Source organism: Amia ocellicauda, chromosome 14 (assembly GCF_036373705.1).
Source record: "Amia ocellicauda isolate fAmiCal2 chromosome 14, fAmiCal2.hap1, whole genome shotgun sequence".
NCBI classification, from domain to species: domain Eukaryota; kingdom Metazoa; phylum Chordata; class Actinopteri; order Amiiformes; family Amiidae; genus Amia; species Amia ocellicauda.
The window spans coordinates 10,853,282-10,874,356 of record NC_089863.1 but is presented as its reverse complement, the minus strand read 5'-3'; the positions used below and the strand labels follow the sequence as shown (position 1 = coordinate 10,874,356).

The 21,075-nt window shown below is 43.3% G+C and overlaps 1 protein-coding gene and 6 non-coding genes across 7 annotated transcripts; 2 read left to right on the top strand and 5 right to left on the bottom strand.

Moving 5' to 3' along the window:
* Positions 1 to 3,330: 3,330 nt before the first annotated feature.
* Positions 3,331 to 3,412, bottom strand: trnas-aga (transfer RNA serine (anticodon AGA)). Its single transcript has one exon. It is a non-coding gene; the product is annotated as a tRNA-Ser (tRNA).
* A 4,431-nt stretch (positions 3,413 to 7,843) lies between these two features.
* On the top strand, positions 7,844 to 7,954 carry trnal-caa (transfer RNA leucine (anticodon CAA)). The gene is made up of 2 exons: positions 7,844 to 7,881; positions 7,909 to 7,954. It is a non-coding gene; the product is annotated as a tRNA-Leu (tRNA).
* A 112-nt stretch (positions 7,955 to 8,066) lies between these two features.
* trnai-aau (transfer RNA isoleucine (anticodon AAU)) lies at positions 8,067 to 8,140 on the bottom strand. Its single transcript has one exon. It is a non-coding gene; the product is annotated as a tRNA-Ile (tRNA).
* Positions 8,141 to 8,804: 664 nt separating this feature from the next.
* Positions 8,805 to 8,878, bottom strand: trnai-aau (transfer RNA isoleucine (anticodon AAU)). Its single transcript has one exon. It is a non-coding gene; the product is annotated as a tRNA-Ile (tRNA).
* A 288-nt stretch (positions 8,879 to 9,166) lies between these two features.
* Positions 9,167 to 9,249, top strand: trnal-cag (transfer RNA leucine (anticodon CAG)). Its single transcript has one exon. It is a non-coding gene; the product is annotated as a tRNA-Leu (tRNA).
* A 153-nt stretch (positions 9,250 to 9,402) lies between these two features.
* Positions 9,403 to 20,751, bottom strand: LOC136768672 (protein mono-ADP-ribosyltransferase PARP14). The gene is made up of 13 exons (XM_066722977.1): positions 20,283 to 20,751; positions 17,207 to 19,488; positions 16,710 to 16,949; positions 16,261 to 16,485; positions 15,772 to 15,838; positions 15,499 to 15,645; positions 14,611 to 14,670; positions 14,115 to 14,291; positions 13,662 to 13,853; positions 12,514 to 13,161; positions 11,913 to 12,052; positions 11,122 to 11,299; positions 9,403 to 10,825 (listed from the first exon to the last, which is right to left on the bottom strand). The coding sequence occupies exons 1-13, from the start codon at positions 20,452 to 20,454 to the stop codon at positions 10,539 to 10,541; spliced, it is 4,815 nt and encodes a 1,604-aa protein (XP_066579074.1). The 5' UTR covers positions 20,455 to 20,751; the 3' UTR covers positions 9,403 to 10,538.
* On the bottom strand, positions 9,532 to 9,613 carry trnas-aga (transfer RNA serine (anticodon AGA)). Its single transcript has one exon. It is a non-coding gene; the product is annotated as a tRNA-Ser (tRNA).
* Positions 20,752 to 21,075: the final 324 nt, after the last annotated feature.

Below are 21,075 nucleotides of genomic sequence, written 5' to 3'. Positions count from 1 at the left end.
CTTGGCACACTTTAGGCCCCTTAGTGCCAATTGGGCATCGTTTAAATGCCACGGCCTACCTGAGCATTGTTTCTGACCATGTCCATCCCTTTATGACCACCATGTACCCATCCTCTGATGGCTACTTCCAGCAGGATAATGCACCATGTCACAAAGGTCGAATCATTTCAAATTGGTTTCTTGAACATGACAATGAGTTCACTGTACTAAACTGGCCCCCACAGTCACCAGATCTCAACCCAATAGAGCATCTTTGGGATGTGGTGGAACGGGAGCTTCGTGCCCTGGATGTGCATCCCACAAATCTCCATCAACTGCAAGATGCTATCGTATCAATATGAGCCAATATTTCTAAAGAATGCTTTCAGCACCTTGTTGAATCAATGCCACGTAGAATTAAGGCAGTTCTGAAGGCCAAAGGGGGTCAAACACAGTATTAGTATGGTGTTCCTAATAATCCTTTAGGTGAGTGTATATATATATATATATATATATATATATATATATATATATACATTAACCCATTTACACAGAAAAGTATATTTAATTGATATAAACATATTATTATTATTAATGAGTGTTATTCTATCTTTTGGAATTGCTATGAAATTAGCCTGCCCCACTTATGCGTGACCAGACATTGTAATTTACATTGGATCAGGACTACTTTACTTTTTAAACGTAAAATCTTTCAAATACAGTTAACAAAAAATAAAGCTTCTACAGTAAATTAATAACTGTAACAGAAAAAACACCAACCGAGTACATACTGACTCTAAACATGTAAGATTCTTCAGCGGTTCTATCGACCCTTTGGGTTGTCCGTGAGTTAAAGGGTTCGTTTAAGAAGCGTGAGGTCCGTGGTAACACAAGAGAGCATTTAAGAAACCTTTTCATCATGATCGTGATTGATTTAACACACATTCAACTGCTTTAAGGATCCTTGTTTGCAGGGAACCTTGGTAAAGGGTTATAATAGGAACCTTAAGGATCCTCCACAGTATCAACCCTGGGATCCAAAAAGGTTCTTATTACAACCTTCACTTCTTTGAGTTTACATATAGGCTGAGTACTGTAATTGTAAATGAAAATATACATGTTTAGTTAAATTAGTGATTCCATAAGCTTTCATTAATTTCGAATACATGTTAGGACAGCCCTATAACTCTTAATATGTCATCACAAAGTGGACAGAGAGCAGAAGACACAGCGATATTAATACGACACTGCGCAGTTGGTGCCGTTTCTCAGATTCTGTCGTCTCTTCTGAGAAGCAGCTCGGCCCACGTGACTTGCTTGCTGTCCAATGGCGTCAGACAAATATATTTGACAATGTGCCTCCCTTTCCGTAATTGCTTCTGAAAATGCTGCAGCAGCTTCTTTATTTTTTCAGCACTTCTAAATCTCACAGCCACTGCAAATCTCGCAGCCCCTGCTTTATTTTTTCAGCAGCTGTTGCACTTCAGGGCCACCGTATAAATCCCCTTCTGTCAATCACAGCTAGTGGGCGGATGTATTGCTAATCCAATACACCGTGTAGTGCGGTTCCTGTGGGGTTTAATTGCTTTTGTAGACAAAATTAAAAATAAATACAGAGAGAAAGTAATAAAGAAATGAATAAATAAATAAATGTTGAAATAGATGTTGAAATAAAAAAATGCATACATAAATATATTAATAAATAAGTAAATGTCGAAATAAATAAATACATACATTTTGTATCCAATACAGTGTGTCTAGTGTGGATCGATTCAATTTGAGTGTAAATTTAGAGTTTGAAAGAACGAAAGAGTGAAAACATGTATTGTTTTTTGTTCCTATAGATACGCTTCAGTTATTGAATAATGTAATCGTCTACAAAAACAAATTAAACCCCACAGGAATCCCACTACACATTGTATTGGATTAGCCAATAAGCGCACTGGATCCCACCCACTAGCTGTGATTGACAGAGGGGCTTTGTCACATTGAAAAAGAAACAGAAATACAGGACTCGCTTCGAAATGTAAAAGCGCACTGAGAAATGTCAATAGCAAAGCGGCAAACGGGAAATACATCAATTAATAAATAAATGTTGAAATAAATAATTGAATAAATAAATGAATACATGTAGAAATAAATAAATGAATAAATAAATGTTTAAATAAATAAATGAATAAATAAATGTTTAAATAAATAAATGAATAAATAAATGTCCATTAAGTAATTAATTAATTAATTTTGACATTTATTTATTCTTGTATTTATTGATTTATTAATTCATTCATATATTTATTATTTTCCCTGTGTATTTATTCTTAATTTTGGCATGGATTATCCTCCATAGATTAGCAGTAGCAGGGCACAAAATGTAGGCTGAAGATGGACTCACAGTGTCCAAATCTTAATTTGTTAATAGCGATTAGCTGTGGGATCTGTGTCGATCGGGTCAATTCGGGGCTGTGTGTCCCGGCCGGTCGGGTCCGGGTAGCACATTTTCGGCATTTCTCGGTTGTGCACGGGTCCGGGTCCAAACTTTCAAATAATTTCCGTGTCTGTTCGGGTTCGGGCACAGATTTTTGGACCCGTGAAGACCTCTAATCCAGACCTCACTGGACAACAAAGGTGGTGGCAGTGGTTGCGCTACCTGAACCCGAACGACCTCGCCTGTAGACAGGGAGTGAGCCTTACAAGTGTACTGGATACTAAAATAAAGCAGCAGCTGTGAGATTTGAAGTGCTGAAAATTATAACAGCAGCTGCGACATTTGCAGTGGCTGCGATATTTGGAAGTGCTGAAAAAGTAAAGCAGCTGCTGCAGCATTTTCCGAGGCAATTACGGAAAGGGAGGCACATTGAGTAATATATTTGACTGACGCCATTGGACAGCAAGCAAGTCACGTGGGCCGAGCAGCTTCTCAGAAGAGCCGACAGAATCTGAGAAATGGGCGCCAACTGCGCAGAGCACGAAGGGCCACCATAAGTACGGTGCGTAGGGATACCGCCCAATAGCTGTGGTTAAGGGAAGGGGCTTTGCCACACTGAAAAATAAATACAGGAGACGCCTCGAAATGTAAAAGCACATGTTGAAATAAAGAAATGATTAAATACATACATGAGTAAATAGGCTAAATAATTTGGCATGGATAGTCTTCAATATTAACATTTGATTAATTTAATCATTTATTGATTCATTTTTTGAATGATTGATTTTGTTGTGTATTTGTTTTGACAGGAGTATTCATCCACATGCCTACACGTAGTAGTAAAGGTATAAACAAAACCACAGGACATACATTTAAGATTTGTATGTATGATACATGCTTATAGATAAACAGTAAAACACACAGCTCGTAGTCGGCAGGATTTGAACCTGCGCGGGGAGACCCCAATGGATTTCTAGTCCATCGCCTTAACCACTCGGCCACGACTACTGATATTCTAGCTCTTTCCGAGTTACAGCCTTACCCAAATTTAGCTTTGGAAAAATCGCCTCATAAATTAACACAATGCAGCCGAAAAGAGTCGTATGATACCGCTACATTATAGGGGATAGTCCATGTCAAAATTAAGAATAAATACAGAGCGAAAATAAATGAATAAATAAATTCTTAAATAAATAAATTGTCATTTCTGTATTTATGTCATCATTTATTTATTTCCCGTTTGCTATTGACATTTCTTAGTGTGCTTTTACATTTCGAAGCGTCTCCTGTACTTTTCTTTTCCAAGGTGATAAAACTACGGTGGCCCTGAAGTGCAACTGCTGAAAAAATAAAGCAGCTGCTGCAGCATTTTCCGAGGCAATTACGGAAAGGGAGGCACATTGAGTAATATATTTGACTGACGCCATTGGACAGCAAGCAAGTCACGTGGGCCGAGCAGCTTCTCAGAAGAGCCGACAGAGTCTGAGAAACGAGCGAGAAGCGTCGTATTAATATCGCTGTGTCTTCTGCTCTCTGTCCGCTGTGACGACATATTAAGAGTTATAGGGCTGTCCTAACATGTATTCGAAATTAATGAAAGCTTAGGTAGGAGACAGAATGGGGTTAAAAGTAGCTATATTTACGAAATTAACAACTGTACTTCATTATTACAAGGCAGTGTGACAGTGCTTTACTTTTATTAATATTCTTAAACACTAACAGAAAACATCCGTTAACAATTCCATCAGAAGGAGCCGTTTACTGATTTAATAGACAAGAGCAGGAGCTAATTTGGGAAATGCAAAATTAGAGAGACAGTTTTAACAAATATGAATAACTCGAAAACACTAATAAACAATAATAAACAACACATTAATATAAGATAGTATTTTTATTTTGGGGGCAGCACGGCGGCGCTGGTTCGGGTCTCGGCTCGGTGTCTGTCTGCGCGCTTTCCCCGGGTCTCCCGCTTCTTCCCACCGTCCGCCAGGTTGATCGGCAAAACTAAACTGCCCGGCACTGGGCTGCGTCCGTCCTGGTGTGTTCCTGCCGACCCTGACCAGGATAAGCGGCTTCGAAAATGGATGGATTTTTATTTTATTAAGGACTTTTGCATTTTGCAGACTTTTGTCTCTCTATCTTATCTTAATTCTACATGCGTTTTATACTGAATGTACTTTTCTGCTTTAAAACCATGTCCTGTCTGTAGTGTTCTGTACAAAACATGTTGGGAACCTTAACTTTTGTTGTATTGTCTACTTCAAATAAACAATTTACAAATGTGCCGGCACAATATATATTATAAAGCAAACAATACACTCACCTAAAGGATTATTAGGAACACCTGTTCAATTTCTCATTAATGCAATTATCTAACCAACCAATCACATGGCAGTTGCTTCAGTGCATTTAGGGGTGTGGTCCTGGTCAAGACAATCTCCTGAACTCCAAACTGAATGTCTGAATGGGAAAGAAAGGTGATTTAAGCAATTTTGAGCGTGGCATGGTTGTTGGTGCCAGACGGGCCGGTCTGAGTATTTCACAATCTGCTCAGTTACTGGGATTTTCACGCACAACCATTTCTAGGGTTTACAAAGAATGGCGTGAAAAGGGAAAAACATCCCGTATGCGGCAGTCCTGTGGGCGAGAATGCCTTGTTGATGCTAGAGGTCAGAGGAGAATGGGCCGACTGATTCAAGCTGATAGAAGAGCAACTTTGACTGAAATAACCACTCGTTACAACCGAGGTATGCAGCAAAGCATTTGTGAAGCCACAACACGTACAACCTTGAGGCGGATGGGCTACAACAGCAGAAGACCCCACCGGGTACCACTCATCTCCACTACAAATAGGAAAAAGAGGCTACAATTTGCACAAGCTCACCAAAATTGGACAGTTGAAGACTGGAAAAATGTTGCCTGGTCTGATGAGTCTCGATTTCTGTTGAGACATTCAGATGGTAGAGTCAGAATTTGGCGTAAACAGAATGAGAATATGGATCCATCATGCCTTGTTACCACTGTGCAGGCTGGTGGTGGTGGTGTAATGGTGTGGGGGATGTTTTCTTGGCACACTTTAGGCCCCTTAGTGCCAATTGGGCATCGTTTAAATGCCACGGCCTACCTGAGCATTGTTTCTGACCATGTCCATCCCTTTATGACCACCATGTACCCATCCTCTGATGGCTACTTCCAGCAGGATAATGCACCATGTCACAAAGGTCGAATCATTTCAAATTGGTTTCTTGAACATGACAATGAGTTCACTGTACTAAACTGGCCCCCACAGTCACCAGATCTCAACCCAATAGAGCATCTTTGGGATGTGGTGGAACGGGAGCTTCGTGCCCTGGATGTGCATCCCACAAATCTCCATCAACTGCAAGATGCTATCGTATCAATATGAGCCAATATTTCTAAAGAATGCTTTCAGCACCTTGTTGAATCAATGCCACGTAGAATTAAGGCAGTTCTGAAGGCCAAAGGGGGTCAAACACAGTATTAGTATGGTGTTCCTAATAATCCTTTAGGTGAGTGTATATATATATATATATATATATATATATATATATATATATATATACATTAACCCATTTACACAGAAAAGTATATTTAATTGATATAAACATATTATTATTATTAATGAGTGTTATTCTATCTTTTGGAATTGCTATGAAATTAGCCTGCCCCACTTATGCGTGACCAGACATTGTAATTTACATTGGATCAGGACTACTTTACTTTTTAAACGTAAAATCTTTCAAATACAGTTAACAAAAAATAAAGCTTCTACAGTAAATTAATAACTGTAACAGAAAAAACACCAACCGAGTACATACTGACTCTAAACATGTAAGATTCTTCAGCGGTTCTATCGACCCTTTGGGTTGTCCGTGAGTTAAAGGGTTCGTTTAAGAAGCGTGAGGTCCGTGGTAACACAAGAGAGCATTTAAGAAACCTTTTCATCATGATCGCGATTGATTTAACACACATTCAACTGCTTTAAGGATCCTTGTTTGCAGGGAACCTTGGTAAAGGGTTATAATAGGAACCTTAAGGATCCTCCACAGTATCAACCCTGGGATCCAAAAAGGTTCTTATTACAACCTTCACTTCTTAGAGTTTACATATAGGCTGAGTACTGTAATTGTAAATGAAAATATACATGTTTAGTTAAATTAGTGATTCCATAAGCTTTCATTAATTTCGAATACATGTTAGGACAGCCCTATAACTCTTAATATGTCATCACAAAGTGGACAGAGAGCAGAAGACACAGCGATATTAATACGACACTGCGCAGTTGGTGCCGTTTCTCAGATTCGGTCGTCTCTTCTGAGAAGCAGCTCGGATCACGTGACTTGCTTGCTGTCCAATGGCGTCAGACAAATATATTTGACAATGTGCCTCCCTTTCCGTAATTGCTTCTGAAAATGCTGCAGCAGCTTCTTTAGTTTTTCAGCACTTCTAAATCTCACAGCCACTGCAAATCTCGCAGCCCCTGCTTTATTTTTTCAGCCGCTGTTGCACTTCAGGGCCACCGTATAAATCCCCTTCTGTCAATCACAGCTAGTGGGCGGATGTATTGCTAATCCAATACACCGTGTAGTGCGGTTCCTGTGGGGTTTAATTGCTTTTGTAGACAAAATTAAAAATAAATACAGAGAGAAAGTAATAAAGAAATGAATAAATAAATAAATGTTGAAATACATGTTGAAATAAAAAAATGCATACATAAATATATTAATAAATAAGTAAATGTCGAAATAAATAAATACATACATTTTGTATCCAATACAGTGTGTCTAGTGTGGATCGATTCAATTTGAGTGTAAATTTAGAGTTTGAAAGAACGAAAGAGTGAAAACATGTATTGTTTTTTGTTCCTATAGATACGCTTCAGTTATTGAATAATGTAATCGTCTACAAAAACAAATTAAACCCCACAGGAATCCCACTACACATTGTATTGGATTAGCCAAAAAGCGCACTGGATCCCACCCACTAGCTGTGATTGACAGAGGGGCTTTGTCACATTGAAAAAGAAACAGAAATACAGGACTCGCTTCGAAATGTAAAAGCGCACTGAGAAATGTCAATAGCAAAGCGGCAAACGGGAAATACATCAATTAATAAATAAATGTTGAAATAAATAATTGAATAAATAAATGAATACATGTAGAAATAAATAAATGAATAAATAAATGTTTAAATAAATAAATGAATAAATAAATGTCCATTAAGTAATTAATTAATTAATTTCGACATTTATTTATTCTTGTATTTATTGATATATTCGTTATGTGTATTTATTCCTAATTTTGACATGGATTATCCTCCATAGATTAGCAGTAGCAGGGCACAAAATGTAGGCTAAAGATGGACTCACAGTGTCCCGCACGCCACGCATATAACCTAACAGCTGAAGCTCAGCATTCAGTCAGGATGGCCGAGCGGTCTAAGGCGCCAGACTCAAGGATGTGTCCTTCCATGGCAATTGGGGTTTCTGGTCTCCAGATGGAGGCGTGGGTTCAAATCCCACTTCTGACAACCTGTTTTTCCTGTTTTTATTGAGGGCTCTCGGCGTTGTTGATGTGGAAATGCTTCCATGGTGTCACACTCAATATTTATAAAATAGATAGAATTATCGTTTTAAAAGGAGTGGCCAGTACGGGGGTCGAACCCGCGACCTTGGCGTTATTAGCACCACGCTCTAACCAGCTGAGCTAACCGGCCGTGTTCCCTCTGATCTTTGCAATAAACACTGCAGCACCGGCACATCAAACACGCCTGAAGACCCCACAGCAAATGCTTCACCGCTCCACTAATTTTGGCATGGCTTATCCTCCATAGAGGGTGTCCTACTGGAGAGATGGGGAAGGAGAGTCTTTATCCTGATTATTCAGCTCAGGATGTTAGCATTACTTATTTATTTATGTATTTATTTATTTAATTAATTTCTTGGCAGACGCCCTTATCCAGATCGACTTACAACATAAGTGCAATACAAAGTGCAAGAATACAGTTAAGTACAAGGCATCAAACATATTCACATTTACATTATACAATTTACACAGTACAGTAAAATGAACGGATTTCATAAATAAAAGGTCACACTCACTTTCTTGTGAATCATAAAGGAAAATAACAATGCAAGAAAGACGCCGGAGGTCCGCAGAGCGTGTAGGCAGAGGATCTGAAAGTAGCTCGATCGGCGCAGTCCTATGGAGCAGCATTGGTCTTGAACTGAAAGCGAATCCTAAAACTACAATACAGGCAATGAAAAGACAAACACAAGAACAAGAACAGAGAACAAGCGTGTGCTGATCACGTCCCCTCTCCACTGATACAGGTTTTCTCCCTCACTTCAAAATAAAGAACAACTCTTTCAATAAAGAGATGGCCAGTACGGGGATCGAACCCGCGACCTTGGCGTTATTAGCACCACGCTCTAACCAGCTGAGCTAACCGGCCACGACATGTACTTTTTGGGATCTGCTACAAATCCCAATTAACTACATGCAACTCTAAGATTTAGTACATTGTTTTTTTACGTTGTGTGCTGCTTGTAATGGCCGAGTAACACCCGCCCTGTTTCCACACACTAAAAGCTGATAAATCTAGAAGCGAGCGGGAAACATGGCCCTTGCTTAGTTTATTTAGTTGATACTTCTAGTTCACATACACATCATGTTCATTTTTTCTCAAACAACCTACAGCCTTATTTCTCGTGAACCTGCAGCCTTACACTTCGGCATAATAGTCAGGATGGCCGAGCGGTCTAAGGCGCTGCGTTCAGGTCGCAGTCTCCCCTGGAGGCGTGGGTTCGAATCCCACTTCTGACAAAGAAACATTTTCCTTATTTTTTTTTTTACTGTATTGTATTTTTTAACCGTAGATACATTCAATTCATATAGATACAGGTGGAATGCTATGGAGGACTATCAATGCCAAAATTTAAAATAAATTCACAGAGAAAAGAATACAGAAATACATGATTGAAAGTATAAATATAGAAATTAATACATTGTATTCATTTCTTTCTTTATTTCTAATATTTAAGATTTTTTATTGATGATACATGTGTATAGATTCCGTACAATTTGCAAGGAAAAGCAAAGATATACCGTAGTCGGCAGGATTCGAACCTGCGCGGGGAGACCCCAATGGATTTCTAGTCCATCGCCTTAACCACTCGGCCACGACTACTGACACATTTCTATTTCATATAGAATTAGAATTAAAGCCTAATTACATGCAATTTTTAACAGAGAAACTTAAACAATGCAGCCGAAAAGCGTCTCCTCATACCGCTGAAACATTTCGAGTTATTGTCCCACATTTGTCGCTTAACTCACTTTTCGTCCCCTACAGCACTTGACAATACAACTTTACACGGATTGCATTGTAATCCCTATTTCTCTCCGTTCTCGATCTTGCGAAATTTAAGTTAGATAAAATAAAAAAAATATACAAAATATCAAAATAATAATAATCTACTGTTGTATTTCCATTTACCAGTCACAATTAAGACACGTTTGTGCGTTTTGTTTTAAAGATTGAATAGGAACATAATCTAGCCAAGTAACCGTCGCATAATTCAGAAGTGTCAGTAATGTCTGGCCGTGCTTGCGTGTGCGCATCTGTCCTTTCTCTCTCTGGATCTCCGCGAGTGGCGCTGCAAGGACTGTTGGTTTAGTGACCACTAACAGTCTGTTGTAATGTATGGCATTTAAACAAAAGAAGACAAGGAAAACTAACAAAAACCACAAAAACAAAACCTTCTACTTCAAAGTCAAAGATTACATATTAGTGATTACATTACGGATTACATACTTTACTCCGTTATATAATACAAAAAGAAAACTATATGAACTTTGCTATAGGGAATTAGTTTTTCTTAAATGTGCCAACTGATCTCGCTGAAAACTATATGATTGGCATCAGCTTCCATCCACATTGTATTTTTTTTTCTATTAACAAGGAGAATGGGGTTCTATCCGCCCTCACCTCCATGTGCCCCCACTATGAGCATTGACAACAACACAGAACTAAAAAAAATAATAATAATTGTAATTTGAACATTTGAGCTTAGATATAAGAATAATAGGAGAGCCGTCACCAGCAGGGGGCGTCACTGGAAGGTGATGAGGTATTCAGGGTAGGCCTGGTCATCATGGAAAGTGACAAACATTGAGGGGTTCTGGGGGTTGTCCACCAGGCTGTCGTAGCGGTTGTTGGGGTCAGCAGGGGAACGTGGAGGTGGAACTTTCATGGAGGAGGAGCCCTGCGTGTAGCATCCCGTCAGAACGCGAGCCACGTACATTCGCTGCAGGCCGTTGGGGTCTGGTCTGGAAAAGGTGGGTCTGGCAGAGTAACTAGCGTTCACAGCGAAGTAGACACCGATTCCAAAAGCAGTTGCTGTGGAGGGAGAGATATAGGATATAGGATCATGACAGAGATGACAAAAATAAACATGCGGGACTACTCCCTGTGTCTGCTGGCATGTCATGATGACAACCCCGCCCCCAAGGTCCAAACATCTAGGTTCAAATAAGATGATCATTACTTCGGTTAGGAGGTTAGATTAAAAGTGGAGTGGGAACGAGAAAGCAGCAGAGTCTAGGGTTCCCCAAAGACCAGTGTCAGGGACCACTGGGTTGAACTTTGGTCACCCCTGTGCAAGCCAGGGCCACCCCCCCCCCATCAGTCTTTACCATTTCGCCCAGCAAAGCTACGATTGAAGCCGCAGTTCTCGATGGAGTTGCATGTTTCCACAGCCGTCCCATGGTACAGCATCCTCTCCCCCACACTGCCCAGCCCATTCTTCTGCTGCAGGTGCTGCTCCTTCACCCAGTAGGCCCGGCGCAGGAACACATTCTGCACTCTCTCAATCTGCATGAGGTGGACAGCCAACTCAATAGGTTTAAAACTACACAGGGAAGACTGTGAGATAAATAATGTTTGGGAGCACTGCCAGCAGCAGGACAAAGTGTGTGTGTGGGGGGCACTGTGGGCTAGTGGGAAGAGACACTAAAGGAGTTTAAAATACCAATGTATGGCATTAGATATGTATTGTTTGTAAATACCACTTGGGAGCTCTGTCAGCAGCTCTTGCCAGGGTGAAATAAATTAGAATAAATAGGCCCCCATTTCTTCCCAAGACAAGAATGGTACCCAAGCAACTGCCTTATTTTAAAAGCTGTACTACACATCACGATTCTGTCTCTCCTGGAGTCATGTCTGGGCAAGTTCTGTTAGTTCAGGCAGTGCCTTCCAGCCTCCAGTTTCCTCCCAAAGGCACTGTGGGCTAGTGATAAGGTTGGCCCATGACATGCTGATGGACTTCATTCTGAACAGGCTTCTGTTCCAGCAAAAGCACAGCCGGTTTACAGTACAGTTCACTCACAATTTCCTCCATTTCACACACTCTCACATTCACACACTCTTATAGACTCACTCACACACACAGACACACTCACACATCATGTGAGTAGCCTATACTCACTTGTTTTATGGTCCTCTGTGCTGCAGACTGTAGAAAGCCAGTGGCCACTTGCTGGTACTCTGCAGAATTGGGCTGAAGAACAACTTTCTTCAGTATCTCCCTATTGGCCATAGAGTCCCAGTTATTTGGGAAACTAAAATCTGCTCAGGGAAAATAAAACAACAAAGCCTTGGCTGAAGTAAAAGACCCAATTGCACAACATCAGACCACATAATCACAATGCATCTACAGAAGGGAAGAGAAGAGCGGAACTCATAAATCTCATGGATCAAAACTTGTCTCATCAGATCTGTAGCATGGTGAAATTAAATAAGTGCAACTGATCCTCACATTAAAATCCCCCAGTCTGTAAAGAAATAATCTAAAGACTAGCTCTAAAATATACTTTACCTTCAGACACCATTCAAGCTGCCTGTTCCTTGTTTGGAACACCTGTTAAATCATTTTTCTGGTTAAATCCAAAGGTCATATTGATATCCTGTATCCTAGCCTGCACGGTGCTGTGACCCACCTCCCCCACTACAGAACATGACAAAAACAAAACAGAACTTCCTCCACCGACACGTGATTGGGAAAGCAGCTAAAAACAAACAAGCCTCACCTTGTTTGTTCTCCTTCCTGCAGACCCTATAGGTTTGTGAGGTCAGCCAGCTGGTTGCCTCTTTTCGGTCAAGGTCCACCCGCAACATATCCCCCTGTCCATCACTGACGTTCACTGGTCCATCTTTCTTCTGGTAACTGATCTCCAGGAGGTAGTTGGCCTCCAGGTCAAAGGTGTGCCAGCCGCTGGGGTTCTCGAAGCTCCACCGCACACTCATAGCCATCAGGGCCTGCTGCCTCTCCTCCACCTGCTTCAACAGGGACTTGTTCTGGGATGACTTTACCAACTCCACCACATCCAGAACCTCCTCCTTGAGACCTCTAATGATGTGTATACCCAGCCGCCGTCCTGGTGTGATGGTGACCTTCAGGCTGGTGGCTCTTTTCAGGATTTGGTCGATGTCCTCATCCGCCAGCATGGACACCTCCTCTTCCACGATCTCCCTCTCGCATAACAGCTTCTCGAAGATGGATTCCAGCTCCTCACGGGCTTTCCTCACATCTTCTCTCTTGCGGCCGATCACATCCAGCACGGCCGGGTTAAACGGTACATTGGGGGTGGAGAACGACCGCTTGGGGCCCCTGTCGGGGCTGCTGGAAGGGGGATTGCCTCGCTTCTGCACCAGCTTTAACAGGTTCTTGCTCAACTCTACAAAGTGGAAATGAAGAGGCAAAGGGTTAGCCCAGTCAGTGTCTTAAAGACACCTGGGAACGATGTCTAAATTGCAGTGTCAGAAAGAGTGCATTGCATTTGTATTGGTTTGTTTCAGTGCACTAAAAGTAAAAGCAATGGGTTTAGCAACTGCCCTTTTGACGTCTGCCTGATCATCCCCCCCCCTCCAAAAAAAAGCACAAGCATGCTTTTTTTGTTTTTTGTTTAATCATGCAAGAATCTTCTTTGACCAGTTCCCAAATGTAACTTTCTGTTATTTAACATTTGTCTACATATGCACAGATCCCAACATCCTCATATCCTTTGGTTCAGGTTCTGCTCCAGGTCTACCATTTTCAAAGGGTGAAAGCTTTGAGGCAATGGCCGTGGCTTTCTCCTGGTCAGTGAAAGCTTGGCATTGACTGGACCTGATAGCTATTCTAAACTGTTTGAACGGGAGATTCAAAGAGATCTGGTTGACTGCAGTGGCCATCTACCTCTCACTGTTGGCGGAGGGGCCCCCTTGCCCAGTCGACTCATCGCCTCGGACTTGAAGGCCTGGAAGACATCCCTCTGCAACAGGACAATGCGCACCGTGGACAGGTTGTGGAACGACCCATCTCTCACAGCAGATGAGAAACCGTCAATCATGACCTTAGACACTGCCCTGGGATTCAATCCTCCAGCACCTGTCCAATTAATGTGGCATACACTTTATTATCATTATCGCTGTTATCCTATTTTAGCATATAGTGGAATTTATACATAATACACATCAAAGTGCCTCAAGTCCCTAAAGAGAGAAATACAACACTAACACAAACACTAACACAGACCAAAACAAACAATTAAACTGCTGCGTGCTAATCAATTAACAACAATCTGAGCATAAGTAAATGTGCCCTCTACGCGTTGCAAAAATAAATAACATAAATAGCAAACCCCCCCACCTGTGCCAATGGCAGGGAACACCACAGATCCAAAAGTCTTCTGCTCACACAGGTTCAGCACCTTCCCAGACACTTTCTGGATCTGGTCCAGACTGTCCTTCCCACACACATGGAAGATGGCCTTGAATGGCAGGTGGCCTGGTCCTGTTGCACAGATGCCACTTGGGGGCGACTTGACTGAGAGCAAGAAACACAAACATAACATAGTGAACCGCTGTGATGGATCAGCGTGGGAGGCTGCAATACTCAGAGGTACAATCTGACTGCTGGGCCTGTGTTTGGGGGAATGATACATGGAGCTGGCAAGTTAACAATGCAAGGGATTTGTTCTCCAGCACAAATTTTGAAACGGACAGATTAAGTTCTGGGATGTACTGGCTACTGGAAACCCAACAAAAGGAAGATGGACTGAACAAATCTGGCCTGTGTTTGTAGCTCTCCTCCTGTACATTTATGTCCCATGGGCTCTGCTGGGGTTAGTGAATAGGATACCAACCTTTTGCTATCTCAGCTTGCACTGCAGCACCAGCAGCAGACATAATGGCTTTGCAGACACCTGTGTTAAAGAGAGAACATACAGAGCAAGACCTGTTGTTAGTTCCATCACTCACAGTAAGTCCTACAGTATACGCTGACAAATATTTTACTGATTTTAGCTGGTAGGCTTATAGGGGTAAGATGAGATAAGATAAGAATATACATTATTTACCCCCAAAGAGAAATGAATGTGTCAGCAGCAGCAACCTTATACACATACACACACAAATATCATAACAAGGACACACAAACCAAGACACAAAAATGAAGTGGAACCTCTCAGTGGAACACCTGGGGGGAATGAGGCGACCACTAACGGAGCTCTTCTGCTGCATTAGGACAGATTGGAGAATATTAACAGTTCTGCCAAAGACCAGTTTTTGGTGGGTGGTTCCTAGATAAGCAAATTGGTTGTGATGGCAACAAAACACTATGCAATTGAGACACACAAATGACTCCTGGGTAATGATGTCAAAATAAATGTTATATATTTTCATGTTTATAACTGCATCCCAGAGAAGAAGAAAAAAAATAACATATATACAAAATAAAGAGAATTAATTAATTTAAAAATAAAAAAAAACTTCTCTATTTAGGCATGCCAAATAATACAATTAGGCTTGACATGTCCTGAAGTTACGGAAAAGGAGCTGTTAAATCTGCACAGGTAGAGGACATTGCGTGTGGTCAGGGGTGATACGCTCCTGCAGCATCTGTCTCGCATCATGTGTGACTACACCAAAACACTGTCAGACTTCAACCTTACACACATCACAGCCAGAGCGACCTCTTTGCCTTGGAGCCCTACATCAGAACAGAAAAACAGATAAGGCAGCCCAGTCGTTACCTGTGTGATTGGTCGAGAAGTCAGTGGAGTTGACGATGACATCAACTCTCTCCTGGAGGATGTCGCCAAACACCACCTTTAGCTGGATCCCACCCAACATCAGGGTGACGTTGTCCTGGACCTCAGTGAGGGAGTGGTAGAAGGAGGCTGAAAAAGGATGGAGCACAGAGGGGATAGGGGTGGATATGTGAGGGGGGGTGTCAGAACAGCCTGCAAGAGACATGGTGAACCTGTGGTACACTGACACGAACTGACATGGAAAGGTCAACTCACTCTGCTCTGACTGCATCGCCATCCGGAGGCCCTTCAGGTTTACTCTCCGCTGGGCATCTTGAAACGCCTGTCAATATTAAAGGCAGCATGACAGGTTTAAGAAGGCCATCCCAATACCCTACAGTCAACAAGGCAGCACAGTGACTCAGGCCTGCTAATTTCCCAATTTAGCTCGATCCCCCTCTGCAACACCCCTCTCTGGGATTCACTAGTGTTTCTTTTTTTTTCTATGATTTTACCCTGATTTACTACACCTTTACTCCTCTACCTTTAACATACTATACTACATTTGCTTTGGTGCCAGAAAAAAATATACAAACAGATGCAAAAATAAGGAATCAGGCCAAAGGGAAATTAGTCTGGAAGTGGCCGAGGTTCTGGACTAGAGGGGCTTGGTCAGATCTTTAAGCTGCAAGATCTGTGTGAATAGATTTTGGGCATCCTTGACACACTACTACTCCCCAGATGCATTAGAAGCTCCTTACGTACCAGAGAGGCCTCCTTGTCCTTGGGGAGAATTACAAGCCGAATGAAGGTCACTGCAGCACTCTGGCGGCTCTGTTCAAAATGAGCGATTTCCTCCAGCAGGACCTGGGCTGCCACATTGTGAGGAAAGCCCAGAACGACCCCAGGGCCAATCACTGGGAATGCAATGGAGCTGAAGCCCTGGCTTTCACAAGCCTCCAGGACACGACTAAGGCCTCTGCGCAGAGCCTACAGTGGACAGAACAAGGAGGGAGAGACAGAGAGGGAGGTAAAGGGAATTAAATTTAAGTTTGTAACATTGATAAGTATTGGCCTGAGGGTGAGCTTCCAAAGAATCCAACTACTACTGGATCAATTCCCAAGCAAAGGTATTGACATCACTACATCGACCTGATGCAGACAAGGATATACTGCTTAGAAGCTTAGAAAACTAGTTTAAAAGACTTGTTTACCTCAAAAGCTCTGCCATGCTGAGACCCATCCCACTTGATCAGCTCGATGAAGAAGATCAGCTTGCACCCCAGACCAGTGATCCTGTCAACCTGCAGCACATCTCCAGGGCTGATCGATGTCCCCTGGGAGGCCTGAGTGAACCTTTGCTGCAGCTGATTTCCTGCCTTTTCCAGAAGCGCTTTCCCAACTCGGGTGGACAGCAGGTCCCTGGACTTCATCGCCGACACTAGAACATCGACCTGCAGAAGAAAAGAAACCCACACGTACATGTCAGGGCTCTGGAAATCAGGGCAAAACTACAAAACAAGGATCTGGCTGACACTGCTGCAATTCTAACTAATGCGGGCATACCAATGAGACAGCCTTGCAGATATATTGAAATAAAATAAAATGCAAAAATCACAAACGGTAACATTAAAATATCCAACTCCCCCTAGGCTGTAATAGTCAAAGATGTGCAAATGCGGTGTGTGGGTTACATATATTTAAATCTTACATGCTGATCCTCTATGTTCCCCAGGGCGACCTCCACACAGATGCAGGAGTTTCTTGTGCCCGGTGACGATGCCGTGACACCAGTGGCCCCCTGGTAGCCTCCTGTCCCGGTAGCCCCTAGAACCTTGGCGCAGGCAGCCTGGAAGGCTGCGACCGTGTCCCTGCTGATGTCCACCAGGGTGACTGACTGAAGCATATGCGGCACCCTGGCGAAGTTCCTAACTGCCCCCACAATAGTCTCTGCACAGAGGGACAGAGGCACGCCGAAAATGCCTGAGCTCAAGCAAGGCATGGCCAGGGACAGGCAGCCACTACGCTCGGCGAGCTCCAGGGATTCCCGCACAGCACTGTCCAGGAGGCTTCTGACTGTGTCCACTCCTTGACCACCCCTCCACTGGGGCCCCACAGCATGGATCACCATCTTGAAAGGCAGGGATCCGGCGGTTGTCTTCACCGCCTTACCGGTAAGCACCTGCCCCTTACTCTGCACCCAGTCTGTACACTCCTTCTGAATGGCGGGGCCCCCGGCTTTGCTGATTCTCAGCGCCACCCCACTGCTGTGCCGCAGGTCCTCATTGGATGCGTTGACAATGGCTTCCACTCTCTCCTGGGTGATATCCCCTTGTCGGACCACTAGGTTCAGCCCACCTTCCAGACAGAAAGTGCACCAGACTCCCTGAGAGGTAATGGTTGCTGGGTCCACTGCCCTGACCTGTCCTGGCTTACTGGGCCTGATCAGGCAATGCATTGATTTGCCCACCATCTTCAGATACTTACTCCCCTCATTTTGGAAATACTCATAAGCTCCTGGTTTGTTAATGGTCAGCACCTCCCACACCAGACCATCCAGGGCTTCCTCCAATGACCTCTGCAGGCTGGTCACCAGGTGCTTAGGACCTGTGAGCTGGACAGCTGGTGATGGGGAGCTCACCGATGTCAGCTTCACCCCAGCGGTCTGCACGCTCAAAAGTTCCATCAGCTCATGGAAGCAGTCCACCATTTCCGAGTTGTGCAGTGTGACCACCGCAACTGTCACTGCCTCTCTGAGCTCGTGGTAACGAAGTGCCTCTGTCACCCTGCTCACCTCCTGGCTGTACCCCACAATCTGGATGCTCTGCTTGTTTGTGTTAGCATCCTGGACGTACTGCACCTGCACTCTCCTCTTGCCCTGGTTTAGCTGCATCTCAACGCCACACAGGGATTCCTTCAGCTTGGACAGGGTGGCTGGGGATGCCAGCGGGCCCCCAAGCTCTCTGACCTCCTCCCGCAGCTCACTGAGGAACACGCGAGAGGCTTCCTCCAGGGCCTGCTGGGATAGACTGAAGATCTTCAGACCCAGCTCCATGTCCACAACCACTGGGCTCTTCAGGTTGCTGAGGAACCTGGAGTGAAACTCTTGCACCCTCCCCTGGTCTTCAAGGAAGGACAGCAGAGGGCGAGACAAATTGACCACTCTCTCATGAATTTGCCCCAGCCCTTCCTTTAGACTGCATCTTGCTGCTTGGACTTCCTTAGAGGGGCCTTCCAGGGTAAGCAGATTCAGGTCCTTCCTGGTAATCAGTAGGCCAGGGAATTTTATGCGGAGTTCAGCCTCGAAGGAATCTCCCAGGAGGCTGTAGGCAGCCCCAGGAAGCCTGCAATCGCTTTTGACATGGCCCAGCTTGGCCTGCGACATGATCCCCTCCAGCACCTTTAGCCGCTCTGCCACGTCTCCCCGCCGGCCAACGATTACTGTGAAGCCCTGGCTCAGCTCGCTGTAGACCCGCAGCTCCTCACTGGCCAGGAAGGAGTGCTTCCGCAGGGTCTGCTGCTTGGTCACATCTGGTTCATAGTGGCAGTGGAATTGGTCCTGTACTCTCGCAAAAGCCTCCTCCACCCGTTCCTCCCACTGAGCGCATGGGGCCTCGATCTCCAAGGTCACCACCGCCTGCTCCTCATCCGGGCTGAGATGCATGGAGCAGGAGAGGGAGGAGAGCTGGGCCTGGAGCTCGGGAGATGCCTGGGGACAGTCTTGCAGGAAGCGCAGCAGATAAGAATCCAACTTAAGGACTTTGCTGGGGAGAGCAGAGGCTTTGGGCACAATGGTGGTAGCGGACGATGCAGGGGACTGCGACATGGGGGGGTGAGTGCCTGTTGGAGAGACAGAGCCTGAGGGGGAGGGGAAGGGAGGTGGCGTCTCCAGAGACCCAGTGGACGACTCCTCTGCACCCCTCACCACCAGGGCAACCGGCCCACTCTCTGTCTCTACCCGGTGATCCTTCTTCTGCAGGACTCTCTGTTGGGCTGTGGACGAGAAAGGAAGGGTACAGATTGCAAACCAGTCTGATTAATATAATTGTTTAGATAGGTTGTAGATAGATGGTTAATATTTATTTATATTTGTGTTATTAATTAATATGATCATCATCTCATCAGTGTTTAATCGTATCTTAAATACATAACCAACTTGCACCTGCTTGATCTTAAAAAAACATTTCTGAAATTGCTGCTGCTGTTCTCTCTTTTCCTTACTATCCCACCCCCCTCCTTCCTTTCTATCCTCCCTCTCCTCTCTCCCCCTCCATCTGCATTTCCCCCACCCATTTACTTTCGCTTTCACTCTCAGAAATACCGGATGATAAATGTTAATATAATTCGTGGGTTTTCATGTCCTGACATAGATTTCCCTTTAGACCTGGCTATGATCGATCGCTCTACCAGTCTTTAGGTCTGTGTCACAGAACTTCTCGCTGTTTATTCATGAGAAAACTGAAAAATAAAATACTTCACACAGGCTCTAAACTGAGTTCAGCGTGTATACCGGAAATGTAACACTAACAGATTCACGATGTTTACAGTGGCGTATGTTAAATCATGTTATGTTATTTATACAAGAAGAGTCTGAACTCTCTCCCTCAGCGTGCATTAAAGAATGTATTGTATTTTAACGACATGTTTTAAGTGTTCAAGGTGCCAGCCATGAACCTGAATACTTAAAACCCTTCGTTCCAATAACAAAGGGTCTCCTTATCTATCTCTATATTTACTTTTTTATTATAAAAAAATAATAACTTAATAAATATTTTAACACATCTTACCATCCATGTCCTGGAAAGCGATCCTGTACATGTTGCCCTCCAGCCTCTCCACTTGCCCACATTCTCCTCCACCGGACTTTCTCTTTATTCCAAAATATTTCTCAATTTTTACCTTCAGTTTGTCGTTGAGGCCAGACACTTCGAAAACAATGGGATACTGGTATTTCTCCATTATTATTATTATTATTATTATTATTATTATTATTGCTGCTGAAACGTAGTGTATGCTTAATCAATCGCTGTTGTATTTTGCTCTACTGCTCTTCTACTGCAGCCGCAAGTGAAGATCAGCCCTGCATATAAAGTTGAGAAGTGTAATTAAATCTTTTGCGGGGTGATTACTTGAAACTCGTGCCCAAGTGATTACGTGCGATTTGATTGATTTAGTACGTGTTTCGTTTGAACAACTGATTCGAACTATAGAAACACCTCTTTGTAAATGTTAAGGAGTTTGGTTTTGGTTTCGGTTTGGTTGGATCTTCTGGATTGCCAAATGCTTATTTTAACTTATGTATCGTCTCTGGCCCAGCGCTCTCTGTCGCTTTCACTGGGGCGAATATGCCATACTGAGCAATTCAATGAGGATAGAGAGGTTTCCTCTCGTTTCTATGAACAGCATCTCTTTTCATGTATTCATGTATGTGCGCAAACCATGATACATGTTTAGTCTGTATTATATGTTTTCGTGTATGATTATATTTTGACCTTTTATAATAGCTTCATGGATAAAACAGGAAACTACAACCCAAAATGCTTTATAGTGCCGACTTTTCATTTATACTAGATCTGGCCT

Excerpts from the sequence above, each read along its gene's own strand:
- LOC136768672 (XM_066722977.1), bottom strand. The coding sequence starts at position 20,454 with ATGGAGAAATACCAGTATCCCATTGTTTTCGAAGTGTCTGGCCTCAAC. Across the intron at positions 15,646-15,771 it reads GGCGATGCAGTCAGAGCAGA|CCTCCTTCTACCACTCCCTC; the intron begins GTGAGTTGACCT and ends ATCCTTTTTCAG. Across the intron at positions 14,671-15,498 it reads CTTCTCGACCAATCACACAG|GTGTCTGCAAAGCCATTATG; the intron begins GTAACGACTGGG and ends TCTTTAACACAG.